Genomic DNA, 21,138 nt, shown 5'->3' on the forward strand with positions numbered 1-21,138 from the left:
GTGGGGGCTGGGTGACCGCCAGTGGTGGTGGTCCGGCCGGGCCGGGGATAGAGTTTCACTGGTTTATATGGCCAGTCAGGGCCGCTCTGCTCAGCTCTGTGCTGTTATGTGGTTGAGGGGCCAGCCGTCCTGCATGTGAACACAGCTCCCTATTTTCTCTGATTTACTATCGCAAGATATAATGAAGAAACCAGCGCCGCAGGCCTCTCTAACACACTCTCTCACACACACTTACAGATACACACATAGATACACACACATACACACCACACACTCAGTCACATGTACGCAAGCACACACATTTACAGATACACACCACACGATACACATGCACACACATACACACCATACACAGATACACACGTACACACAACACAGACACACACATATACACTGTCACCACAGGAGGCTGCTGAGGGGAGGACGGCTCATAATAATGTCCGGAACGGAGCAAATGGAATGGCATCAAACACATGGAAACCACGAGTTTGATGTATTTGAAACCATTCCACTAATTCCGCTCCAGCCATTACCACGAGCCCATCCTCCCCAATTAAGGTGCCACCAACCTCCTGTGACTGTCACATATATACGACAGTCAGATGTCCGCAAGCACACACAGTAATGATACAGATCAGAGGGTTGTCCCACACCACTAACATGTCCACAAGGCAGCACTGCAGGGAGAAAGCAGGAGGGTGTGTGTATCGCTAGTTGAAACAATACTGTAGTTTCAAGGTTACAATCAAATGCACTAAGATCAATGTTATTCATAGTGCCGTTATTGAGCTCATGCATCAGGGAGAGAGGCAGAGTGCCTCAGATTTCAGGGGAATTTAAATGCATTTCATAATGTACTATACCCAGGGGAGCCCACTGAGCCAGCCCATATTGACAAACAGGACTGTTAATCTCATTACTGGGACAGCGTGGCAGCGTGAGACTGCACTGTGGGGCTTAGGGAACATACATGCGAACACACACAAATAGCAGACCACTTTAGGCTAATATAGTGTACACACTAGTGATGGGGAAAAAATCGATATAGTTACATATCTGGATCTTATTTTTGACGATATATTGTATCATACCGTTTTGTCAATATCGCTGTACCGGCACCAAAACCTCCATAGCTTGTTCTCCATCTTCTTTTTAAATAGGGAGCCAATTGGTTTTCAGCACTTTTATTTCCATGACTGATCAAAACTCATTTTCTCATGCTCTCTCTTTTCCCTCTGCAGCAGACATGGTGAGCAATATGTTTGGAACATCAAATCGCAATAAAATCACAGTAACGAATCACAATACATATAGAATCATGAGAATCGCAATACATATCGAATTGGCACCTAAGTATTGTGATAATATCGTATCGTGAGGTCCCTGGCTATTCCCAGCCCTAGTACACACAGTTACTACCACGTGAAGATACTGTACAAAGGTTTTGGAGTTGATGGTCCAGACATATGGATGGGCAAGACGTACATTTTTAGTGCCCAATGTTCTATCAAAGTGAAAAACTACACAAACCTTTTGCTGGTCATCCATGGCTTAACCAGATAAAATATGGATATCCCCTTGGTACTGAAAAGCAAGGGATTCTAAAGGTTTAGGATACTGTAACAATATGTTCCGATTTAGAATGTACAATTAGGATTAAGGAGTGGAGTATAAAGAAGGTGTTGAATTAGATAGGGAGGTTTTGGTGGAGGTTTTTCTCTCCAGGATTTACATTTAAGCAAGTGAACTGTATGATGAAACTAGTATTGGCTGGCCAGGCTTCAGAATATAATTCACAGCCCAAATAAGCGAGATGCAGAAAGAGTTGGATTTAGATTTCTACTCTTTCTTAAAGCCTGATTATCTTGCATGGATTGGCAGTGATTAGAAATCCGTCAGCATTTCCCATCGACAGAACAACCAGGTGTATCCTGTTCAATAGTCCCAGACTTCCCCTGCAGCCTTAATGGGATGAACACTGCACATAGCATGTTGTGCAGTATCAAGGACAGTCTGCATACAGTAATGAGTTTACAGCTACCCTTCAGGAGTGCATTATAAACCAACGCCATGAATGGAGTTCATCATGGTAGAATGTGAGGCACTGTACGATGCAGCTTCGATGTGAGGCTATTGTAGGGTTAACCTTATGTTTCCCTTTTCTGCTATGCCTGATTTAACCTGATGTGTCATGAATGTGGATGTGCTTTTGATTAAGGCGATCATTTCTTAATTACAATATGTGAGACAAATGTGAAGATAATTGTGTTGCCGAAACAACCACCCGCCCGTGCACACACACACCCACACACAGAGTAAAAACACTTCACAACTGTCATTTTCATTACTAGAGCTAGTTTATTAACATCATTGTCGTCTTTTGCCTTTAATAAGTGTGGCACAATGAATCCTAAAACAATACAAACCACTAAAAAAGATCTAGTCCGTCTTTATACACATATACACATACATACAGTATTATGCATATGTATACACATGTGAATCACGACCAACCATCACGTCCAACTACAGATACTGTATCATAGAGAACACACATTTGTGGACACATAAGTGATCCCTGACAAATAAAATGATCAAAAAACTCTTCAAGTCATTTCATATTGACCTGAATTTGATTGTGGGACACTTGAGCAGGCAGAGGCACTGACCTCAGCAGACAGATAGACAGACAGACATATAGACAGACAGACATACATACAGATAGGCAGATGTGATTGAACAGCTCCTCACAGACAATATGCAGCTGATTATACTATACCGTACAGGTTTGTGCTCTCTTCGTTCCATAGCCCTGGCTATTCTCATCACCCTATCTCTGTTCCTATATCAAACCCAACACAAGCAATACAAACTGAGGCTCCTTTCCCCCCATTAGAAGTACAGTGAGGCTATAGAAACTGGCTGGGCACTGTATTTGGCATTTGGTTTAGGTTAGCACCCTTGCAGCGATACCATAACCCAATGGAATGGTAGTAATATTACCAACAATGACTATGACAGTCCTACGTATAGTAGGAGATACAAGCAGCTCTCATATCCCCGCTGATGCAGTAATAACGCAGGTCTGTACTGTAGATTACAGCACTACTTTGTGTGTATTTCCATAAACGCATGCTTCTCTAAGCACATCTTAAACATGAAAACATGTTAATAAACGTTTGTACGGAAAGGTTAATGCTTTATTGTCTCCACTGTTTAATGAACATTAACTTGATTTAACGGTTTGGCTGTGAATCAATTACATCTCTTAGTGGTGGAAAGGGATCAAACAAGACAAAGTGAGTTATATAACAGGTAAGAGCGTCATGACGATATGAAGATGATCAACAACCAGTCAAGATAATACATAACAATGTCTTTCTGAGTAGAAACAGTTAGCAAATACACACTATCAAATATGTAGAACAATGGTGTGGAAGAGACACATCAATAGCACCATGTTGAGATGACAATATTTGCCCTATTCCAATGGCTAAATGTCACAGTGTTACCATCACAAATCCAATAATGATAAACTAACACTTTAGAAATATCTGCTAAAACAGCACATTTGCGAATAGCTGAGAAAGATACAGTTTGAAAAAATATTTTTCTCTGTAGCTATGCTTAAATATATTGGATTTAACGTGTTTCTCAACAGAGATAAAAATATACTATTCATCTCAAACATGCTTTAAGTTACAATTCCATTAATTCACCATTAAATGACAAGAATACAAATTAGTTGAAAATCTTCAAATCAGCATTATCTGACATGTACAGTCATTGAGTTCTCGGGAGAATATCTGAGAGATAATAGCATCAGAAATGTAATCAATTTACAATCAAAAGTATAGTCATTTGATGCCACAGTGATCAGTACAACACATATTAACAGATCAATACATCTGAACTGTGTAGTGTTACAAAATGACAAAAAGGCCAATCCCTCAACAGTGCTTGTTTGTTGGTTACACCCATTGTAGCTTCAGACATGTCAACAATTAGATATTACTGTAATCGGTTTTTGCTAACCTCCTACAATATGTAGCTAGCTTTCTCCTGTTTCTACAATATGAACAAAAATGTGGAATACATGGACATATTTGGAGTTCTATCTCATGTAACTACAACACAACACCATATTTCATGGATGTGTTGTAACAAATGTTACAAAGATATTAACTCATGCCCAAACCAGTGTGTGTGTGTGTGTGTGTGTGTGTGTGTGTGGGGGGGTTCCTTCTTTGTTTTAAGATATCAGGCCAGTAAGGTATACTGTGAGTACCTACTCCTACAGTAACATGATCTAAAATTCAAACAATCACTTCTGCAAGATTGTGCAAGTGTCTATATTAGTCTTGGTAGATACTTGACTATTTCCTTTGTGTCCACTGGTCAGCAACTGCCAGTTAAGATAATTCCTAACTTGTTAGGAGTCCTAATTAGCATGTATAGGATCTGCAAAAAAATAGGAACTACAAAACAGGAACATAACATGGCTAACAGAGTTTTCCCTTGCCTTCCATGGCTGGGGTAGAGAACAGAGAAAACGGTTGAACATTTAATCCCTTTCATGAAGAGGCTTAAAAAGCTGAAATGGTAACATTATTGTCACACAGAAAAAAATGTTTGTTTTACAGATTCCCAGTTTGATGTTTTTACTCTCCAGTTCTAAATAGGCCTGTGTTGCCATAGATAAGCCAGCTAATGTCTCTCCACTGCTTTTCTTTGAGGAGAGCTGGGGCACTGGGGTAATTCTGACAAACACTCCTTTCTTTACAAGGTTGTGTGTGTGTCGCTGGTCTGTGTGTGTGTGTGTGCAGGGAGGGGTGGCATTACAGAGAGGGGCAAGGAAGAGAGACAAAAGAAGGCAAAACAGTACTAAGAAGAGCGGTTGTGAACTTCATTCGTTAATCCCTATATATGTGGCTCACTGAGGCTACACATCTTCATGCATGGAGGATTACCATTATCTGCTCAGTATGTGTGAAAGTGGACAGATTATCTCCTTGATTATTTGCCTAGTTGATAAACCAAAAAGGCAGTCCCTCCCCCTATACTGGTTGAATAGGGCACAGTCAGAGCACTGTGAGAGGAAGATTGTACTAAATAACATGGACTCTAATAGTGGAGCGCCCAGTCCATGTTCCGCTGTGACCAATACAACATAAGGATTAGATAGACGTTCCCTGAGCACAGTCAGCCCACTCTCTCTTTGTCCAGAGAAACAAACTCAACGGACGGGAATCTCACAAGAGGAAGAAGCAAGACTGAGAATAGATAGCGGGAGAATCTCATCTCACCAGCCAATGGAGTGGTAATAAGTCAGAATAGACTAGAGCAGCTTCAGCAGTTGATCACAGAGGGCAGCTCTTAACATTGATCTATAGGAGTGTAAAGCACTGGGAGAATCATGATCATATCAATCATGTAAACATGATGCCCCAATTTACAGCTCGGCATTCTGGGTGAAGGGTAAATAAGTTGTGCACTGTATGGCACTAAAACCTGTCAAATCAGGGATGAGATGTGGGCAATTTCCAGCATAGGAAATTAACCGTAAATTACTAAAAAAAAGTACCTCTGGTTTCTCTGGAGAGACCCCTCCTCACAAACATCTATTACGTTTTTAAAGAAGCACTAAAGAGAATATCACATTGACAGTTCATAAATACACATGTGTAACACTGAGGCATTTCTTTCTGCTAGTTTGACAACTATCATTATTGTTTACTAAGACTTGTAACGTAAATATACCATAATGTACAATAAAAATACAATAAATGAATACACGTGCGACAATAAAAGAAATGCATGGTGAAGAAACAAACCAACATAAAGTAGAGAATTATACAGATGAGTTCTGGTTCCACTTTTTCAGCAATAATGCAAGCATTAATAACAATGACTTCTACTGCATCATACAATAAAAACAGCCATCAATCTCTGCTGGGGGAACACACACTTACTCATCTCTCTGGAATGTAATGTGCATTATAACTGTACAATAGATAGTCTAATAAAAACACAGTTTTACTGCATGGCTTAACCACAGATATCCCATTTATTTAACCAGTCCGTTTCAGGCTACTGTAGTTACCATATAAAATCTAGAATGGACCAAGCACTGCACACACTTCACTTCCTCTAATCAGCCAACTACAAAGGCATGAGAGCACTGGCTGCTCTAAACAACCTAACTCAAATATATTGGACCAACAAATTAATACAATTCAATTGATTACTGCAGTCAAGGAAGGTAGAAATATATGTGTGCCTTTATAGGAGATGTTTTATATCAAGGGTACAGTATTTAATATCTAATTATTCCATTTATTGACTAAATTTGAGTTTGAGTAATTGCAGAAATCCCTTGCAATAAAGCAGGGGGGGGAACTGGTGACTGTTCATAATATATATTTACAAACACCTATTGCTGTATATCATCATGCACATCATCTGTGAGGAGGGTTCTTGGGAGTAAAAGAGTAGTAGCCGTACTACAGTTTGCAGTGAGTAGCCGTACTACAGTTTGCAGTGAGTAGCCGTACTACAGTTTGCAGTGAGTAGCCGTACTACAGTTTGTAGTGAGTAGCCATACTACAGTTTGCAGTGAGTAGCCATACTACAGTTTGCAGTGAGTAGCCGTACTACAGTTTGCAGTGAGTAGCCGTACTACAGTTTGTAGTGAGTAGCCATACTACAGTTTGCAGTGAGTAGCCATACTACAGTTTGCAGTGAGTAGCCATACTACAGTTTGTAGTGAGTAGCCGTACTACAGTTTGTAGTGAGTAGCCGTACTACAGTTTGCAGTGAGTAGCCATACTACAGTTTGCAGTGAGTAGCCATACTACAGTTTGCAGTGAGTAGCCATACTACAGTTTGTAGTGAGTAGCCGTACTACAGTTTGCAGTGAGTAGCCATACTACAGTTTGCAGTGAGTAGCCGTACTACAGTTTGTAGTGAGTAGCCATACTACAGTTTGTAGTGAGTAGCCGTACTACAGTTTGCAGTGAGTAGCCATACTACAGTTTGCAGTGAGTAGCCGTACTACAGTTTGTAGTGAGTAGCCATACTACAGTTTGTAGTGAGTAGCCGTACTACAGTTTGCAGTGAGTAGCCATACTACAGTTTGCAGTGAGTAGCCATACTACAGTTTGTAGTGAGTAGCCGTACTACAGTTTGCAGTGAGTAGCCATACTACAGTTTGCAGTGAGTAGCCGTACTACAGTTTGCAGTGAGTAGCCATACTACAGTTTGCAGTGAGTAGCCGTACTACAGTTTGTAGTGAGTAGCCATACTACAGTTTGCAGTGAGTAGCCATACTACAGTTTGCAGTGAGTAGCCATACTACAGTTTGCAGTGAGTAGCCATACTACAGTTTGCAGTGAGTAGCCATACTACAGTTTGCAGTGAGTAGCCATACTACAGTTTGCAGTGAGTAGCCATACTACAGTTTGCAGTGAGTAGCCATACTACAGTTTGCAGTGAGTAGCCATACTACAGTTTGTACTGAGTAGCCATACTACAGTTTGCAGTGAGTAGCCATACTACAGTTTGCAGTGAGTAGCCATACTACAGTTTGCAGTGAGTAGCCGTACTACAGTTTGCAGTGAGTAGCCGTACTACAGTTTGTAGTGAGTAGCCATACTACAGTTTGCAGTGAGTAGCCATACTACAGTTTGCAGTGAGTAGCCATACTACAGTTTGCAGTGAGTAGCCATACTACAGTTTGCAGTGAGTAGCCATACTACAGTTTGCAGTGAGTAGCCATACTACAGTTTGCAGTGAGTAGCCATACTACAGTTTGCAGTGAGTAGCCATACTACAGTTTGCAGTGAGTAGCCATACTACAGTTTGTAGTGAGTAGCCATACTACAGTTTGCAGTGAGTAGCCGTCCTACAATTTGCAGTGAGTAGCCATACTACAGTTTGCAGTGAGTAGCCGTACTACAGTTTGTAGTGAGTAGCCATACTACAGTTTGTAGTGAGTAGCCGTACTACAGTTTGCAGTGAGTAGCCGTACTACAGTTTGCAGTGAGTAGCCGTACTACAGTTTGTAGTGAGTAGCCGTACTACAGTTTGCAGTGAGTAGCCGTACTACAGTTTGCAGTGAGTAGCCATACTACAGTTTGCAGTGAGTAGCCATACTACAGTTTGCAGTGAGTAGCCGTACTACAGTTTGCAGTGAGTAGCCGTACTACAGTTTGTAGTGAGTAGCCATACTACAGTTTGCAGTGAGTAGCCATACTACAGTTTGCAGTGAGTAGCCGTACTACAGTTTGCAGTGAGTAGCCATACTATAGTTTGTACTGAGTAGCCATACTATAGTTTGCAGTGAGTAGCCATACTACAGTTTGCAGTGAGTAGCCATACTACAGTTTGCAGTGAGTAGCCGTACTACAGTTTGCAGTGAGTAGCCATACTATAGTTTGTACTGAGTAGCCATACTATAGTTTGCAGTGAGTGCTTGATGTCCTTGTTTATTAGTCCATAACATACACATGTTCAAAGACATTCAAGGCTGAGTTGAAAAACAAAAACGTAAAAGCTTCTGATACAACAAAAATGTAATAAAAACAATTGTGATACATTCATTTCCACAAAAGCCAAGCATAAAGACGAAAACAACTGTTTTTCTGTCACACAACTGCACTACCACAAGGCCCTGAAGACATACATCCCTTCCCGGAGTGTGTGTGTGTGTGTGTGGTGTATATTACGCATATATAGAAGTCTACCTTCAGAGTGTTAGAGGGAGCAACGTGAGCGCAGGACTGTCGTGCTGGGGTTGAGGTAGGTTACCAGAGTAATTCTGCTTTAGGCCATTATGTGACTGAGACACAGAAGAGAGCATAGAGTTAAAACGGGATCTATCTCTACAGTAGAGAGATCCAGCAAGAAGACAGTGGGTCCGTCCGACAGCGGCCCTAACCCGGGCTACCGTAAGAGTACTGGGCTGGCTCAGGTTGGCTCTGCCTCAGGGAAGCTCCAGCTCCAGAGAGCATGGTTCTGGAGGAACAGGGGGAGCACTGGTGGTGGTACTCACAGATCTGACCCTGGATCAGATCCCAGTCTAATAACATCCCTTTGACTGTGTGTTTGCTCAGTAAGATGACAGCATGAGCACACTGAACTCAGACCTGTGAGTTAATACCTGTGGTCCACCTGTTAAACCATCTCCCTCTGGATTTGCATGCAGCAGTGTAATAAACGTTTTCCTGAAGCACTTTCATTTGTCAGTGTGGAGGAGGGAGGGAGTGAGGGATCTGGGATGGACAGGCTCGATAAGTATAGGCTATTCATTTATGACAGAAGGGAATTAATTTGATTTGAGCCCTGATGAAAAATAACAAAGGAGTGCACTGTGCCACAGCTTGGAGTGAGTGACAGGCAGAGCCCAAAAATCCAATTAGAGTGACACTATTGCCAATTGAAGAGACAATTATCTGGTATCATATCAGATACATTAACATTTGTGGTTGTCAATGCCTACAATGACATTTTGATACATTTGTGTTACATTTTCTTAATACATCACATATACCATATGTACACTCTCTCACTCGCTGTCACGCGCACACACACACACACAAGTACGCACACATGCAAGCACGCATGCACGCACACATACAATTCCATCACAAAATCATTCATAAATACACATATGATGTATGTCTCAATTGAGCGTAAATGTAACTAAAACCTCACCTGCCCAATGGAATATATGTAGCAGTTCTCACATAGCAGTAAAAATGTCCTGAAATTATTAGTAGCAGTGCAGTGCATCTCTAACAGTCTTTTCAATCAACTGAAGCAACTAATATTCAAATAAAACAAAGACTAAATATCTTACACAAACACTATGGAAAACTATAGCAAATGTCTTTACAAGTAGAATTCATACAACAATATCATCTGTCAACTTGCATGAGGTACTGACATATCCACAAACAGCAATTAATCGACGGAGGGAAGCCAGGAGCTCTCACAACAGAAGTACATGTTTCATTATGAAAGAAAGAAGAACAACAACAACTACAACATTGTTATCTTGAGGTAGAACATTGACTTCAGCGCTTTGAAGTGCTTTCCGTTAGATTTTTTAAAATTTTTTTCGCTTCGACAAGCAGGAGAGCGGCGGTTCTTGACATCTGAGGTAGCGTGGCACCTGTTCTCGTGTTTTTCGAACCGATCGCTCTACATGTAAAAGTAACTGAACACAAGGGGAAGAGACGCATCCAAAAGGTTTCCCACAACACATTCATTCCGGCTGAGGTAGGTTTTTGTTGAATCCTAAGGTTCACATAGCCAAGTTTAGAGCCTGTATGAAGGCCGAGAACTAATAAAAAACCATTGATATCACTGAAAATAAAAGTCCTGAGACAGAGAATATATGAAATCACTGGAAGAAGGCCTTAGTCTTCGTTGGATACGTTTGTGGAATCATTGGTAGGCTAAGAGTAGGCAGCAGTCTGACGTTGAAAGAAAAAGTAGAAATAACACCAATAACTTATAACCATTTTGTGAGATAGTAGAGAAATAAAAACATATTAAACTCGGAGATAAAATGATGAGTGTATAACAAAGACATTCTGGGCATCTATTCTGTGTGCTGCCGGCAACCAGAAAATTAAGGAAGTACGAAAAACACTTCATTCACCTGCCAAAGCTAAAACATTGCTGTCCATCACAAAAGCGCACCAAAAACCTAGGCCGGGGACACCTCCAAGAACGAGTCCAAGACCCCTATAACTTTTCCAGAGGCTACTTATTTAACTTATCAATAATACAATTCTTTGCACAAAGGAAAACTAATATGAAAAGAAATACTTAGGTCGACCTGAGAGTGAGAAGAGTCTGAGGTGACACTGTGACCATGTCACAGACTTGACCTTCATGCTTCTATCAGGCCTGGTCCTGCTGGGTGACTCCGGCCACGGCTCTGTCACTTGTCCCCCGGCCCTCTGCTGGAGGCCTCTGGAACTGCGTCTCTCTGTCCCCCTCCACGACAAGGCTGAAGTCATCCAGCGGCAGAGTGGACAACTGGGTCTCGTTCAGCGCACAGGACACCAGGGAGCTATCCAACTGGAAACACACACACACACAGTAATGTAGTTAAAGATGGAACGCGTAGTAGGGGAAACAGCGCCACCATCCGCACAACTGCCGTTGTTATTGTTTTGTTGACGAGGTGAGGAGCGTCCTGGTGAAAATAATTGCAGTACAAATTGTGCTGTTCTATCGCGTGTGCAGAGGGAAAAAACAGTGTTAGTTGTTTGCAGTAAATTCTTTGTTGTTGTAATATCCTTAACGGGCGTGGCAGTTTCACCATTTAAGGATTCCAGCTTTAATATGGTCATTTAGAAAATGGCCAATCAAATGTAAATATAGCCCATTGCATCATTATGGATTTGGATAAATTGAACTCCTATGACTTGATTTCAGTTGAGTACTTGGTGCTTTTGAGCTGTTACCCAGTGTCAGGCCATCTACTCACCATGCGTGAACTGTCAGCTAGGTCTCCACAGTGGGACGGTCCTGAGAAGAGTCTCTCCAGCTCGTTGCTGTCTCCCCTGCTCTTCCCAGCAATGCTGCCGTTCCCTTCCATGCCTGACCTGCTCACCCCGTTTAGGGCCAGGGCCCCCTGGGAGGAGGAGGACGACTCCAGGGCAATGTTACGCCTGGCCTGGGGGGTGGCCTGCACTGTCTTACACGTCATCAACCTGGAGGAACACAAAAGCCCACCGTCAGGCCCCAGGCTAGGATCAAGCCCACACAGACACACATAGCCCCCTTGTTGTTGCACCCACACTCACCTCCCCCTGTAGCTGAACATGAGGAATAGCATGCAGAAGACGATGCAGGTGACTCCTATATGGATGCCGATGACGATGCCGGTTGTAGAGGTCTTGCTCTGTTCATCCTTCACACAGTCACAGGGGGTGTTCAGCACTGTAGAGACACACACACACAGCCCAGTAAGGATTTACATACACACAGAGAAACAAAGCTGTCATACAGTACACCACAATCTAATCTAGTGCCTCCAGCCAGACTACCAATGCTGTGGCAGCATGGAGTGATCCCGCCAAAAGAGAGCTGTAAACACACAACAACCTGCATGAGGCCTCTTCAACGCTGCTCTGGAAACATTACAGGACGTGTGAGCCATGGTTTGCGTGAGTGTTTGTGTGTGTGTGGCAGCAGGCAGTCACCTGATTTCTCCACAGCCTCCTTCAGTGAGACGAAGCGCATGGTGGCGTTGCCGTCTCCGTGTTGGTTGAAGGCCAGAACCTTAATCTCATACACCAGGGTTGGATCTGAGGAGAGGAGGATCAGAGAGAGAGAGCAGTTGAGACATATAGCTATATGAATAGAGTTGGCTTCTAATGTACTATCATTCAAGGCATCACTTCAAATACATTGACTGTGTAACAATCCCTTCAACACATCTCCATGGATAATCCTACCCCCAGCCCCCAGCCTATGTCCCCCATCTCACCAAGCTGAGTGATGTTGTACTGGGTGACGTTGCGGGTGAAGGTGAGTGGTCCAGTGAAGAGGGGGGTGTGGACTCTCCTATAGTACAGCCTGAAGCCCTCATGTTGGCCCATCTTAGAGGATGGCTCCCACACCGCCTGCACCACACTGCTGTTCACCAATTTAATGAATAGTGACGGTGGTGCTGGCACTGAAACACACACACACACACACAGACACACACACACACACACACACACACAATGCTGTTAGAAACCCCTAAACATCCACATAACAAAAATAAACGACATGATATATAAAATTATACACCCGCAGTCAGGCTTGTTAAGTCAACCATGTTTTAGTCTATAAAACAGGTTTTTAGTACTTTCTCAGTATATCTCAGTCAGGTATGAGTCTACTGTACTACCGACTCCTGTAGGTGTTTTACAGAACCTTTACAATAAACAACTCATAAAAACCTTTTTTGGTCCATATAATTACCACCAATTAACTTCTTAGCAGTGAGCGTTTATGTCTGTGTGTGTAAGTCTGTGTGTGTGCTGTGTGCATATGCTCATGTGTGTGTGTGTGGGTGCTCTGTTTGTGTTTGTGCAAGTGTGTGTGTATGTGTTCAAGTGTGTGCGTTCCCAAGGCACACCTTCGCCCAGTGTGCTCTCGGTGGCGCTCTCGGAGGGCTTGCTGGCTCCACGGGACGTGTAGGCCTTCACATAGAAGGTATAGCTGGTGGAGGGCTCCAGATCCCCCACTACCTGCTGTAGAGTCACCTTACTGACGGCCTCCTGGTACTCCATCTCCACAAGGTCTGAGAGAGGGATGGAGAGAGCAATGGACGGGGGAGGGAGAAAGAGAGAGAAAAAAAGAGAGAAAGAGATTGTTTCATTTAACTATTATTTGTACACTGTAAAAAAATGTAGTTGTTTCAACTAATTATTACTAAGTAATTGGTTCCACAACATTTTTTAGGGGGTCGATCAGCTTTTATATTGCAGATAGATTGTGGCTTCTATCAATGTAATTATCTGCATAATTTCTCTGGTTTGCTGCAAATATATAATATATACAAATATATATATATATAAAACAATTATAATATATATATTTAAAATAATATGTATATATTTAAAATAATATATATATTATATATATATTATATATATATATATTATATATATATATATATTTATATATATTATATATATATATATATATTATATATATATTTTATATATATATATATATATATTATATATATATTTATATATATATATATATATATATATATATATATATATATATATATAGTATATATATATATTTTTAAAATATATTTTCCTAACCCTACCAGCCCTCCCCTATTTGGAGTAAACTAATGGACAACAATACTTCCAGTTTATACATACTATATACATTTTACAGACACAGCCTTTTTTCCACAGCCGTTTACTCAACTTTTGGACCAAGTGTTACCTGAACAACAAAAACATTTGTTGGCCCAAACTTTGCTCAAACTTTACAAAACTTAAGCAAAAATTAAGTACATTTAAAATGACGTGTTTGCTCAACTTGTCTCATATGTTCATTCAGCTATACATTATTTACACAGTGCTTTTCAACTTACATATTTGACATACATGTTTACATTGTGCATTTATCAGTATTCAACATGTCCTCACGTGGGATTTGAACTCAGAACCTCTTGGTTCATGGTATTCCAATCTTCCTGCTACGCCACCATGTCTGCGTCATTCAGCAGTTAATCTGACTATTCTCTCATCATTGATTTGATTTACTTACTTCACAAATGCTTGGTTTTTCTGTATAGTTGGCATATTACTCTGTTTTAATATTACTCCTTAATCACTATAATAAATACAATAGTTTTTCTAGAGTGTACTTTTAACAGAGCTGAGATTTACTTTGAAGTGCAAAGTGTAGCAATAGAGGTGAAATCAGTCATTGGACTGCTGTGAACCAAGAGGTTGTGAGTTCAAATCCCAGGGAGGACATGTTGAATATGAATTTCTGTATAAATTCACATGTACAATATCAAATATGTAAGTTGAAAATATTATATGTTAAAAGCACTGTGTGTAACTAGTTCCACAGCCTTTTTTAGTTAAGATGCCCAAATAATAATTTTTAGTTGAATTAACATGAGACAATTTGAGCAAACACATCATTTTAAGTTGACTGAATTTTTCCCTACATTATTTTTTTTTGGGGGGGGGGTAATACTTGTGCCTAAAATTTTTGTAAACAAAAAAATGGCTGTGGAACTAGTTACTTAATAATAATTAGTTGATACAATTAGATTTTTTTTATAGTGTACTGTCAGGATTACTGCATTTGGTAATAGGGACTGTGAACAACAGAGCTGAGTGAATCGAGGGGGTGGCTCTAGGTGAGTGCTTGTTAAATTTGAAGAAAGAGGGGGGTGTAGGGGGAGGGGGTTACAGTGCGTTATGGCCCTTAAGTCAAAGTTACTCACCCATAACCACTATCTACCTCTAGCCCTCAGCCCATTGGGGCAGCCTGTCTTTGGTAGGTAATTAAAGCAGTTCCTATGGGCTAGCCCCTGGGGCCTTTAATTATACATCTGATAGCACTACAGAGGAGAGAGCAGCAGCTGTGCCTGGGTGACGTATTCTGTTACTGCTGCACACACACTCATACAGAAACACACATGCACGCACGCACGCACGCAACCACACACACATACTGTACGTGCGCACACACACACGCAACCACACGCAAACACACATATGTGCACACACACACACACTGGAGATTGCCACACCACCAGACCTCACAACCCCAGCAAATAAACATTAACATGCCAACATAAAATGTTGTCTCATTCAATTATCAATTAAAAGCCACTTTTATGGCTCCTCTATAGGAAGGAAGGGGATGGCAGAGCGACCATCCATCCTGGTGTGGATGGAGTACGTTCTCCCTGCTCTCTCCTTCCTCCTATCTCCTGCTGTCGCCTGTTTTCTCATTCTCTACCTCTTACTCTGTTCTCTCTTGCTCTTTCATCCTCTCCCCTGTTCTCTCCTTCACTTTTTAGCTTCCTCCTTCCCTTCTGCTTTCTCCTGCTCTCTCTTCCTCTCCCCTACTCTCTCATCCTCTCCCCTACTCTCTCATCCTCTCCCCTACTCTCTCACCTCCTCTTCCTTTCCCCTCCTCTCTCACCTCCTCTTCCTGCTCCCAGCTCAGTGAGGGCCCAGGGGAAGAGGAGCTAGAGGGGTGATGCTGGAAGATAAGCTGTAGTCAGCCCTGGGGGAGCCAGCCTCCCAAGCCTCCCCTCCATTACACACAGAACACTCTACCTACTGTACATACCACACTCACTACTGTTCTGTATCATCTCCTAACCCCACACGGAGGGCAGCCATCCCATTAACCTCAGTAAAATAACATACGTCACATAGAGAGCTAATGCATGGACATGGAATCACTGGTCACTTTAAATGGAACACTAGTCACTTTAATAATGTTTACATACTGTTTTACTCGTTTCATATGTATATACTGTATTCTACTGTATTTTAGTCAATGCCACTCAGACATCGCTCGTCCTAATATTTATATATTTCTTAATTCCATTCTTTTACTTTTAGATTTGTGTGGAATGTTGTGAATTGTTAGATACTACTGCACTGTTGGAGCTAGGAACACAAGCATTTCGCTACACCCGCAATAACATCTGCTAAATATGTGTATGTGACCAATAACATTTGATTTGATTTGCATATAAGCAAAATACCTTTTTTCAGGCGATAGCTAGATGGTACAGTATGTACTACAATGACTGGATAACATCCGGTCTCCCCATAGTGAACCAGTTCATCTGAGCCAGAGCAGTATTGTGTGTTCTATTGGTGTGTTAGAGATGGTGTTAGCCACTAACCTGTGGTCCTGCGGATGTGGAGCACGTAGCCGATGATCTCCTGAGTGTTCTGGGCAGGCTCCTTCCAGGACACCTGGATGGCGGTGGGTGAGAGGGCCTCGGCCCGCACCAGACTGGGCATCCCTGGCAGGCCGTCTGCCCACAGCACGGTGAGACGGGCACTGGCCTGGGTGGAGCCGGCACTGTTCTCAGCGATGCACTGGTAGATGGCTTCGTCCTCCTGACTGACGCCATAGATGGTCAGCGTGCTGGAGGAAGAAGAGGAGAGAGGGAGGAAGAGGAGGACGAGGAGGAGGAGGGAAGAAGGAGGGATAAAGGAGGAGGGAGGAAATGATGAAGAGGAGGAAGAGGGAAAGGAAACATTGGAAAGACGTGAGTCTCTGGTTTGCAGCAAGATGGATTCGGATATTATTGGGTAGTGCAGAGAAAGCAAACAGTAAGCTCTCAGAGATGATTATTGATTTAGAAGATGACTGTATTGTGCGTGTGGTGGCATTTTCTGAGGAAAACAAAGCCGGCAGAACCTGACAAGGGCTTTGTTTAAAACTCTCACAGCAGGCAGTCAAGCAAACAATAGAATACTGTATGAAATCCTTCTGTGTAGCATCTGAATAAAAGTCTTATTTACAGTACACCAGTAGGAGGGCATTTCTATTAGCCTGTTCCCTCCTCTTTGTCTGTCTCAATCCTAAGCAGATACACTGTCACTACAGAATGAGCCTCCTGGGTGTGGTATAGTAATAAGACAGGTAATAAACACAACAAACAAAACAAACACAAACACTGTCTGTGTACAGTAGCAGTGTGTGGTGTGTGTGTGTGTGTGTGTGTGTAGATGTGAATGGTGCCTTACTGTATCTATCCAGAATGAAACTGCTAATCCACCCCCACTTTTCCCTCTTTCCCTCGCTCTTCCCCCATTCTTCCCTCCCTCCCACCTTCCCTCCCTCCCTCCCTCGTTGCTGGAGGATGGGATGGAGGTGGGGGTGCACACCTAACTGCCCTGTTTTCAATTTTTCCTCGTTCCACCCTTCTTCCCCTCTGCCTCCCTTACAATCCCTCCTTCCTCCCTCTATCTGCCGTTGCTGGAGGATGGCGTGATGGTGTGTGTGTGTGTGTGTGTGTGTGTGTGTGTGTGTAGGATGAGGTGATGGTGTGTGGGGGGTGGAGGGTATAGGGGGGTATTATTAGAGCTGAATACATAATCATCTGCTCTTCTCCCCTTAATCCTGAGGGGATGAGAAAATAAAAGATTTAACACAGAGGAGCATAATATGGAAATGAACCCCTCCAGCATATTGCTTTTTTTTTGGGATAGACACTGACAGCTAGTGTGAGAAGTGCATTTTTGAAAAGCTTCAAGGTGGGAGTGTAAGATCAATCACTGCTTGCAAATAAATGGAGGAAGAAATAATTTTTTTTACGCCTTATATTCTATCCATTTCTCACGTCCTGCCTGCTGATTAGGTCTACTATTCTACAAACAGTGATCAAACACTAACTTAAATCTAGCTCCTCTCTCCGTATCATTGTGTGTCTGACTCCAGATGACTTAGATAATAATATATGTATTCACTAACTGTAAGTCGCTCTGGATAAGAGCGTCTGCTAAATGACTAAAATGTAAATGTTAGATACAGTGGGGGAAAAAAGTATTTAGTCAGCCACCAATTGTGCAAGTTCTCCCACTTAAAAAGATGAGAGAGGCCTGTAATTTTCATCATAGGTACACGTCAACTATGACAGTCAAAATGAGGAAAAAAAATCCAGAAAATCACATTGTAGGATTTTTTATGAATTTATTTGCAAATTATGGTGGAAAATAAGTATTTGGTCACCTACAAACAAGCAAGATTTCTGGCTCTCACAGAACTGTAACTTCTTCTTTAAGAGGCTCCTCTGTCCTCCACTCATTACCTGTATTAATGGCACCTGTTTGAACTTGTTATCAGTATAAAAGATACCTGTCCACAACCTCAAACAGTCACACTCCAAACTCCACTATGGCCAAGACCAAAGAGCTGTCAAAGGACACCAGAAACAAAATTGTAGACCTGCACCAGGCTGGGAAGACTGAATCTGCAATAGGTAAGCAGCTTGGTTTGAAGAAATCAACTGTGGGAGCAATTATTAGGAAATGGAAGACATACAAGACCACTGATAATCTCCCTCGATCTGGGGCTCCACACAAGATCTCACCCCGTGGGGTCAAAATGATCACAAGAACGGTGAGCAAAAATCCCAGAACCACACAGGGGGACCTAGTGAATGACCTGCAGAGAGCTGGGACCAAAGTAACAAAGCCTACCATCAGTAACACACTACGCCGCCAGGGACTCAAATCCTGCAGTGCCAGACGTGTCCCCCTGCTTAAGCCAGTACATGTCCAGGCCCGTCTGAAGTTTGCTAGAGTGCATTTGGATGATCCAGAAGAGGATTAGGAGAATGTCATATGGTCAGATGAAACCAAAATATAACTTTTTGGTAAAAACTCAACTCGTCGTGTTTGGAGGACAAAGAATGCTGAGTTGCATCCAAATAACACCATACCTACTGTGAAGCATGGGGGTGGAAACATCATGCTTTGGGGCTGTTTTTCTGCAAAGGGACCAGGACGACTGATCCGTGTAAAGGAAAGAATGAATGGGGCCATGTATCGTGAGATTTTGAGTGAAAACCTCCTTCCATCAGCAAGGGCATTGAAGATGAAACGTGGCTGGGTCTTTCAGCATGACAATGATCCCAAACACACCGCCCGGGCAACGAAGGAGTGGCTTCGTAAGAAGCATTTCAAGGTCCTGGAGTGGCCTAGCCAGTCTCCAGATCTCAACCCCATAGAAAATCTTTGGAGGGAGTTGAAAGTCTGTGTTGCCCAGCGAGAGCCCCAAAACATCACTGCTCTAGAGGAGATCTGCATGGAGGAATGGTCCAAAATACCAGCAACAGTGTGTGAAAACCTTGTGAAGACTTACAGAAAACGTTTGACCTGTGTCATTGCCAACAAAGGGTATATAACAAAGTATTGAGAAACTTTTGTTATTGACCAAATACTTATTTTCCACCATAATTTGCAAATAAATTCATTAAAAATCCTACAATGTGATTTTCTGGATTTTTTTTTCTCATTTTGTCTGTCATAGTTGACGTGTACCTATGATGAAAATTACAGGCCTCTCTCATCTTTTTAAGTGGGAGAACTTGCACAATTGGTGGCTGACTAAATACTTTTTTCCCCCACTGTATGTCTGCAGCTGTTTAAACGGGCTGGAGGTGTCCACACAGACAAATGTGCCACATCAGTCTTTACTACCATTCCAGGGCACCTCTCTGGCCGTTCATCTCAACGTGGGAGAAACAGGAAATTCTAGTCCAGGAGTCAGGGGCCAGTTTGTTCATGCTGTAGGTGTGTGGTCTCTGAATGAGAAAACTGTGGGTGTTCTACAGGTTTTTCCGATTCAGTGAACAAAGTCGTTGTCATAGAAAGACTGAAGGAATTCAAGGACACAACATGAGCATAAGGAGAGGATCATAGTGTACCTTTAGGGTTGCTGGTTTGATTCCCCAAGCCGACTAGGTGAAAATTACTTAAACGTAAATGCCTACAGTACCAGTCAAGTTTGGACACACCTACTCATTCATGAGTTTTTCTTTATTTTTACTATCTTCTGTATACCCCCCCTTACCTTGTCACAACACAACTGATTGGCTCAAACGCATTAAGATTCACTTTTAAGAAGGCACACCTGTTAATTGAAATGCATTCCAGGTGACTACCTCATGAAGCTGGTTGAGAGAATGCCAAGAGTGTGCAAAGCTGTCATCAAGGCAAAGGGTGGCTATTTGAAGAATCTCAAATATAAAATATATTTTGATTTGTTTAACCTCTACGGGATCGGTGTCCCGTATACGGGATGGTTGAGCTAATGTGCGCTAATGTGATTAGCATGACTGTTGTAAGTAACAGCAAACTTTCCAGGACATAGACATGTCTTATATGGGCAGAAAGCTTAAATTCTTGTTAATCTAACTGCACTGTCTAATTTGCAGTAGCTATTACAGTGAACAAATACCATGCTATTGTTTGAGGAGATTGCACAACAACAACAAAAAACTGGTTTGATACATTCACCTCTGAAGGTAAATAATGTACTTACATTCAGTAATCTTGCTCTGATTTGTCATCCTGAGGGTCCCAGAGATAAAATGTAGCATCGTTTTGTTTGATAAATTCCATTTTTATATTCAAATGTAGGAACTGGGTTCTACAGTTTGAACCCTTGCTGTCTCTGGCTCCACACCCACCGATCTAGATGTGTGAAAGTTAGTGTATAAGCTAATGATCCATCATGTATGACATTCCTGGGAGTGTGTAAACTTACATTTTGTATTACCATATCATTTTTATATGTTCTCTATAGTTATGTACTTGATAATGTATCAATTGACCAATTCGGCACATTTGCGCAGACTTGATACAAAATAGTCCAGTATTGCAATGCTTCACTGGATCAATCTGAAACTTTGCACACACACTGCGCCTAAACTGCAATATTATATTGTGGCCTTTCTCTTGCATTTCAAAGATGATGAAAAAAATAGAAAACGCTTGTTTTTTTGTTTGTATTATCTTTTGCCAGATCTAAAGTGTTATATTCTCCTACATTAATTTCACATTTCCACAAACTTCAAAGTGTTTCCTTTCAAATGGTATCAAT

At 41.9% G+C, this 21,138-nt stretch overlaps 1 protein-coding gene across 1 annotated transcript in view; it reads right to left on the bottom strand.

Moving 5' to 3' along the window:
- Positions 1-10,911: 10,911 nt before the first annotated feature.
- Positions 10,912-21,138, bottom strand: part of LOC311111344 (immunoglobulin superfamily DCC subclass member 3-like) — a gene marked incomplete at both ends in the record, with an annotated part of 88,434 nt that continues 78,207 nt past the window's right edge. Inside the window, 7 exon segments of the mRNA XM_084154064.1 lie at positions 10,912-11,091; positions 11,504-11,729; positions 11,823-11,958; positions 12,222-12,326; positions 12,509-12,697; positions 13,148-13,312; positions 16,424-16,671. Of these exon segments, the coding sequence (XP_084010190.1) occupies positions 10,912-11,091; positions 11,504-11,729; positions 11,823-11,958; positions 12,222-12,326; positions 12,509-12,697; positions 13,148-13,312; positions 16,424-16,671 (1,249 nt within the window).

The sequence above is a fragment of the Coregonus lavaretus genome (genome assembly GCF_964263955.1).
Source record: "Coregonus lavaretus genome assembly, chromosome: 37".
Lineage (NCBI taxonomy): Eukaryota > Metazoa > Chordata > Actinopteri > Salmoniformes > Salmonidae > Coregonus > Coregonus lavaretus.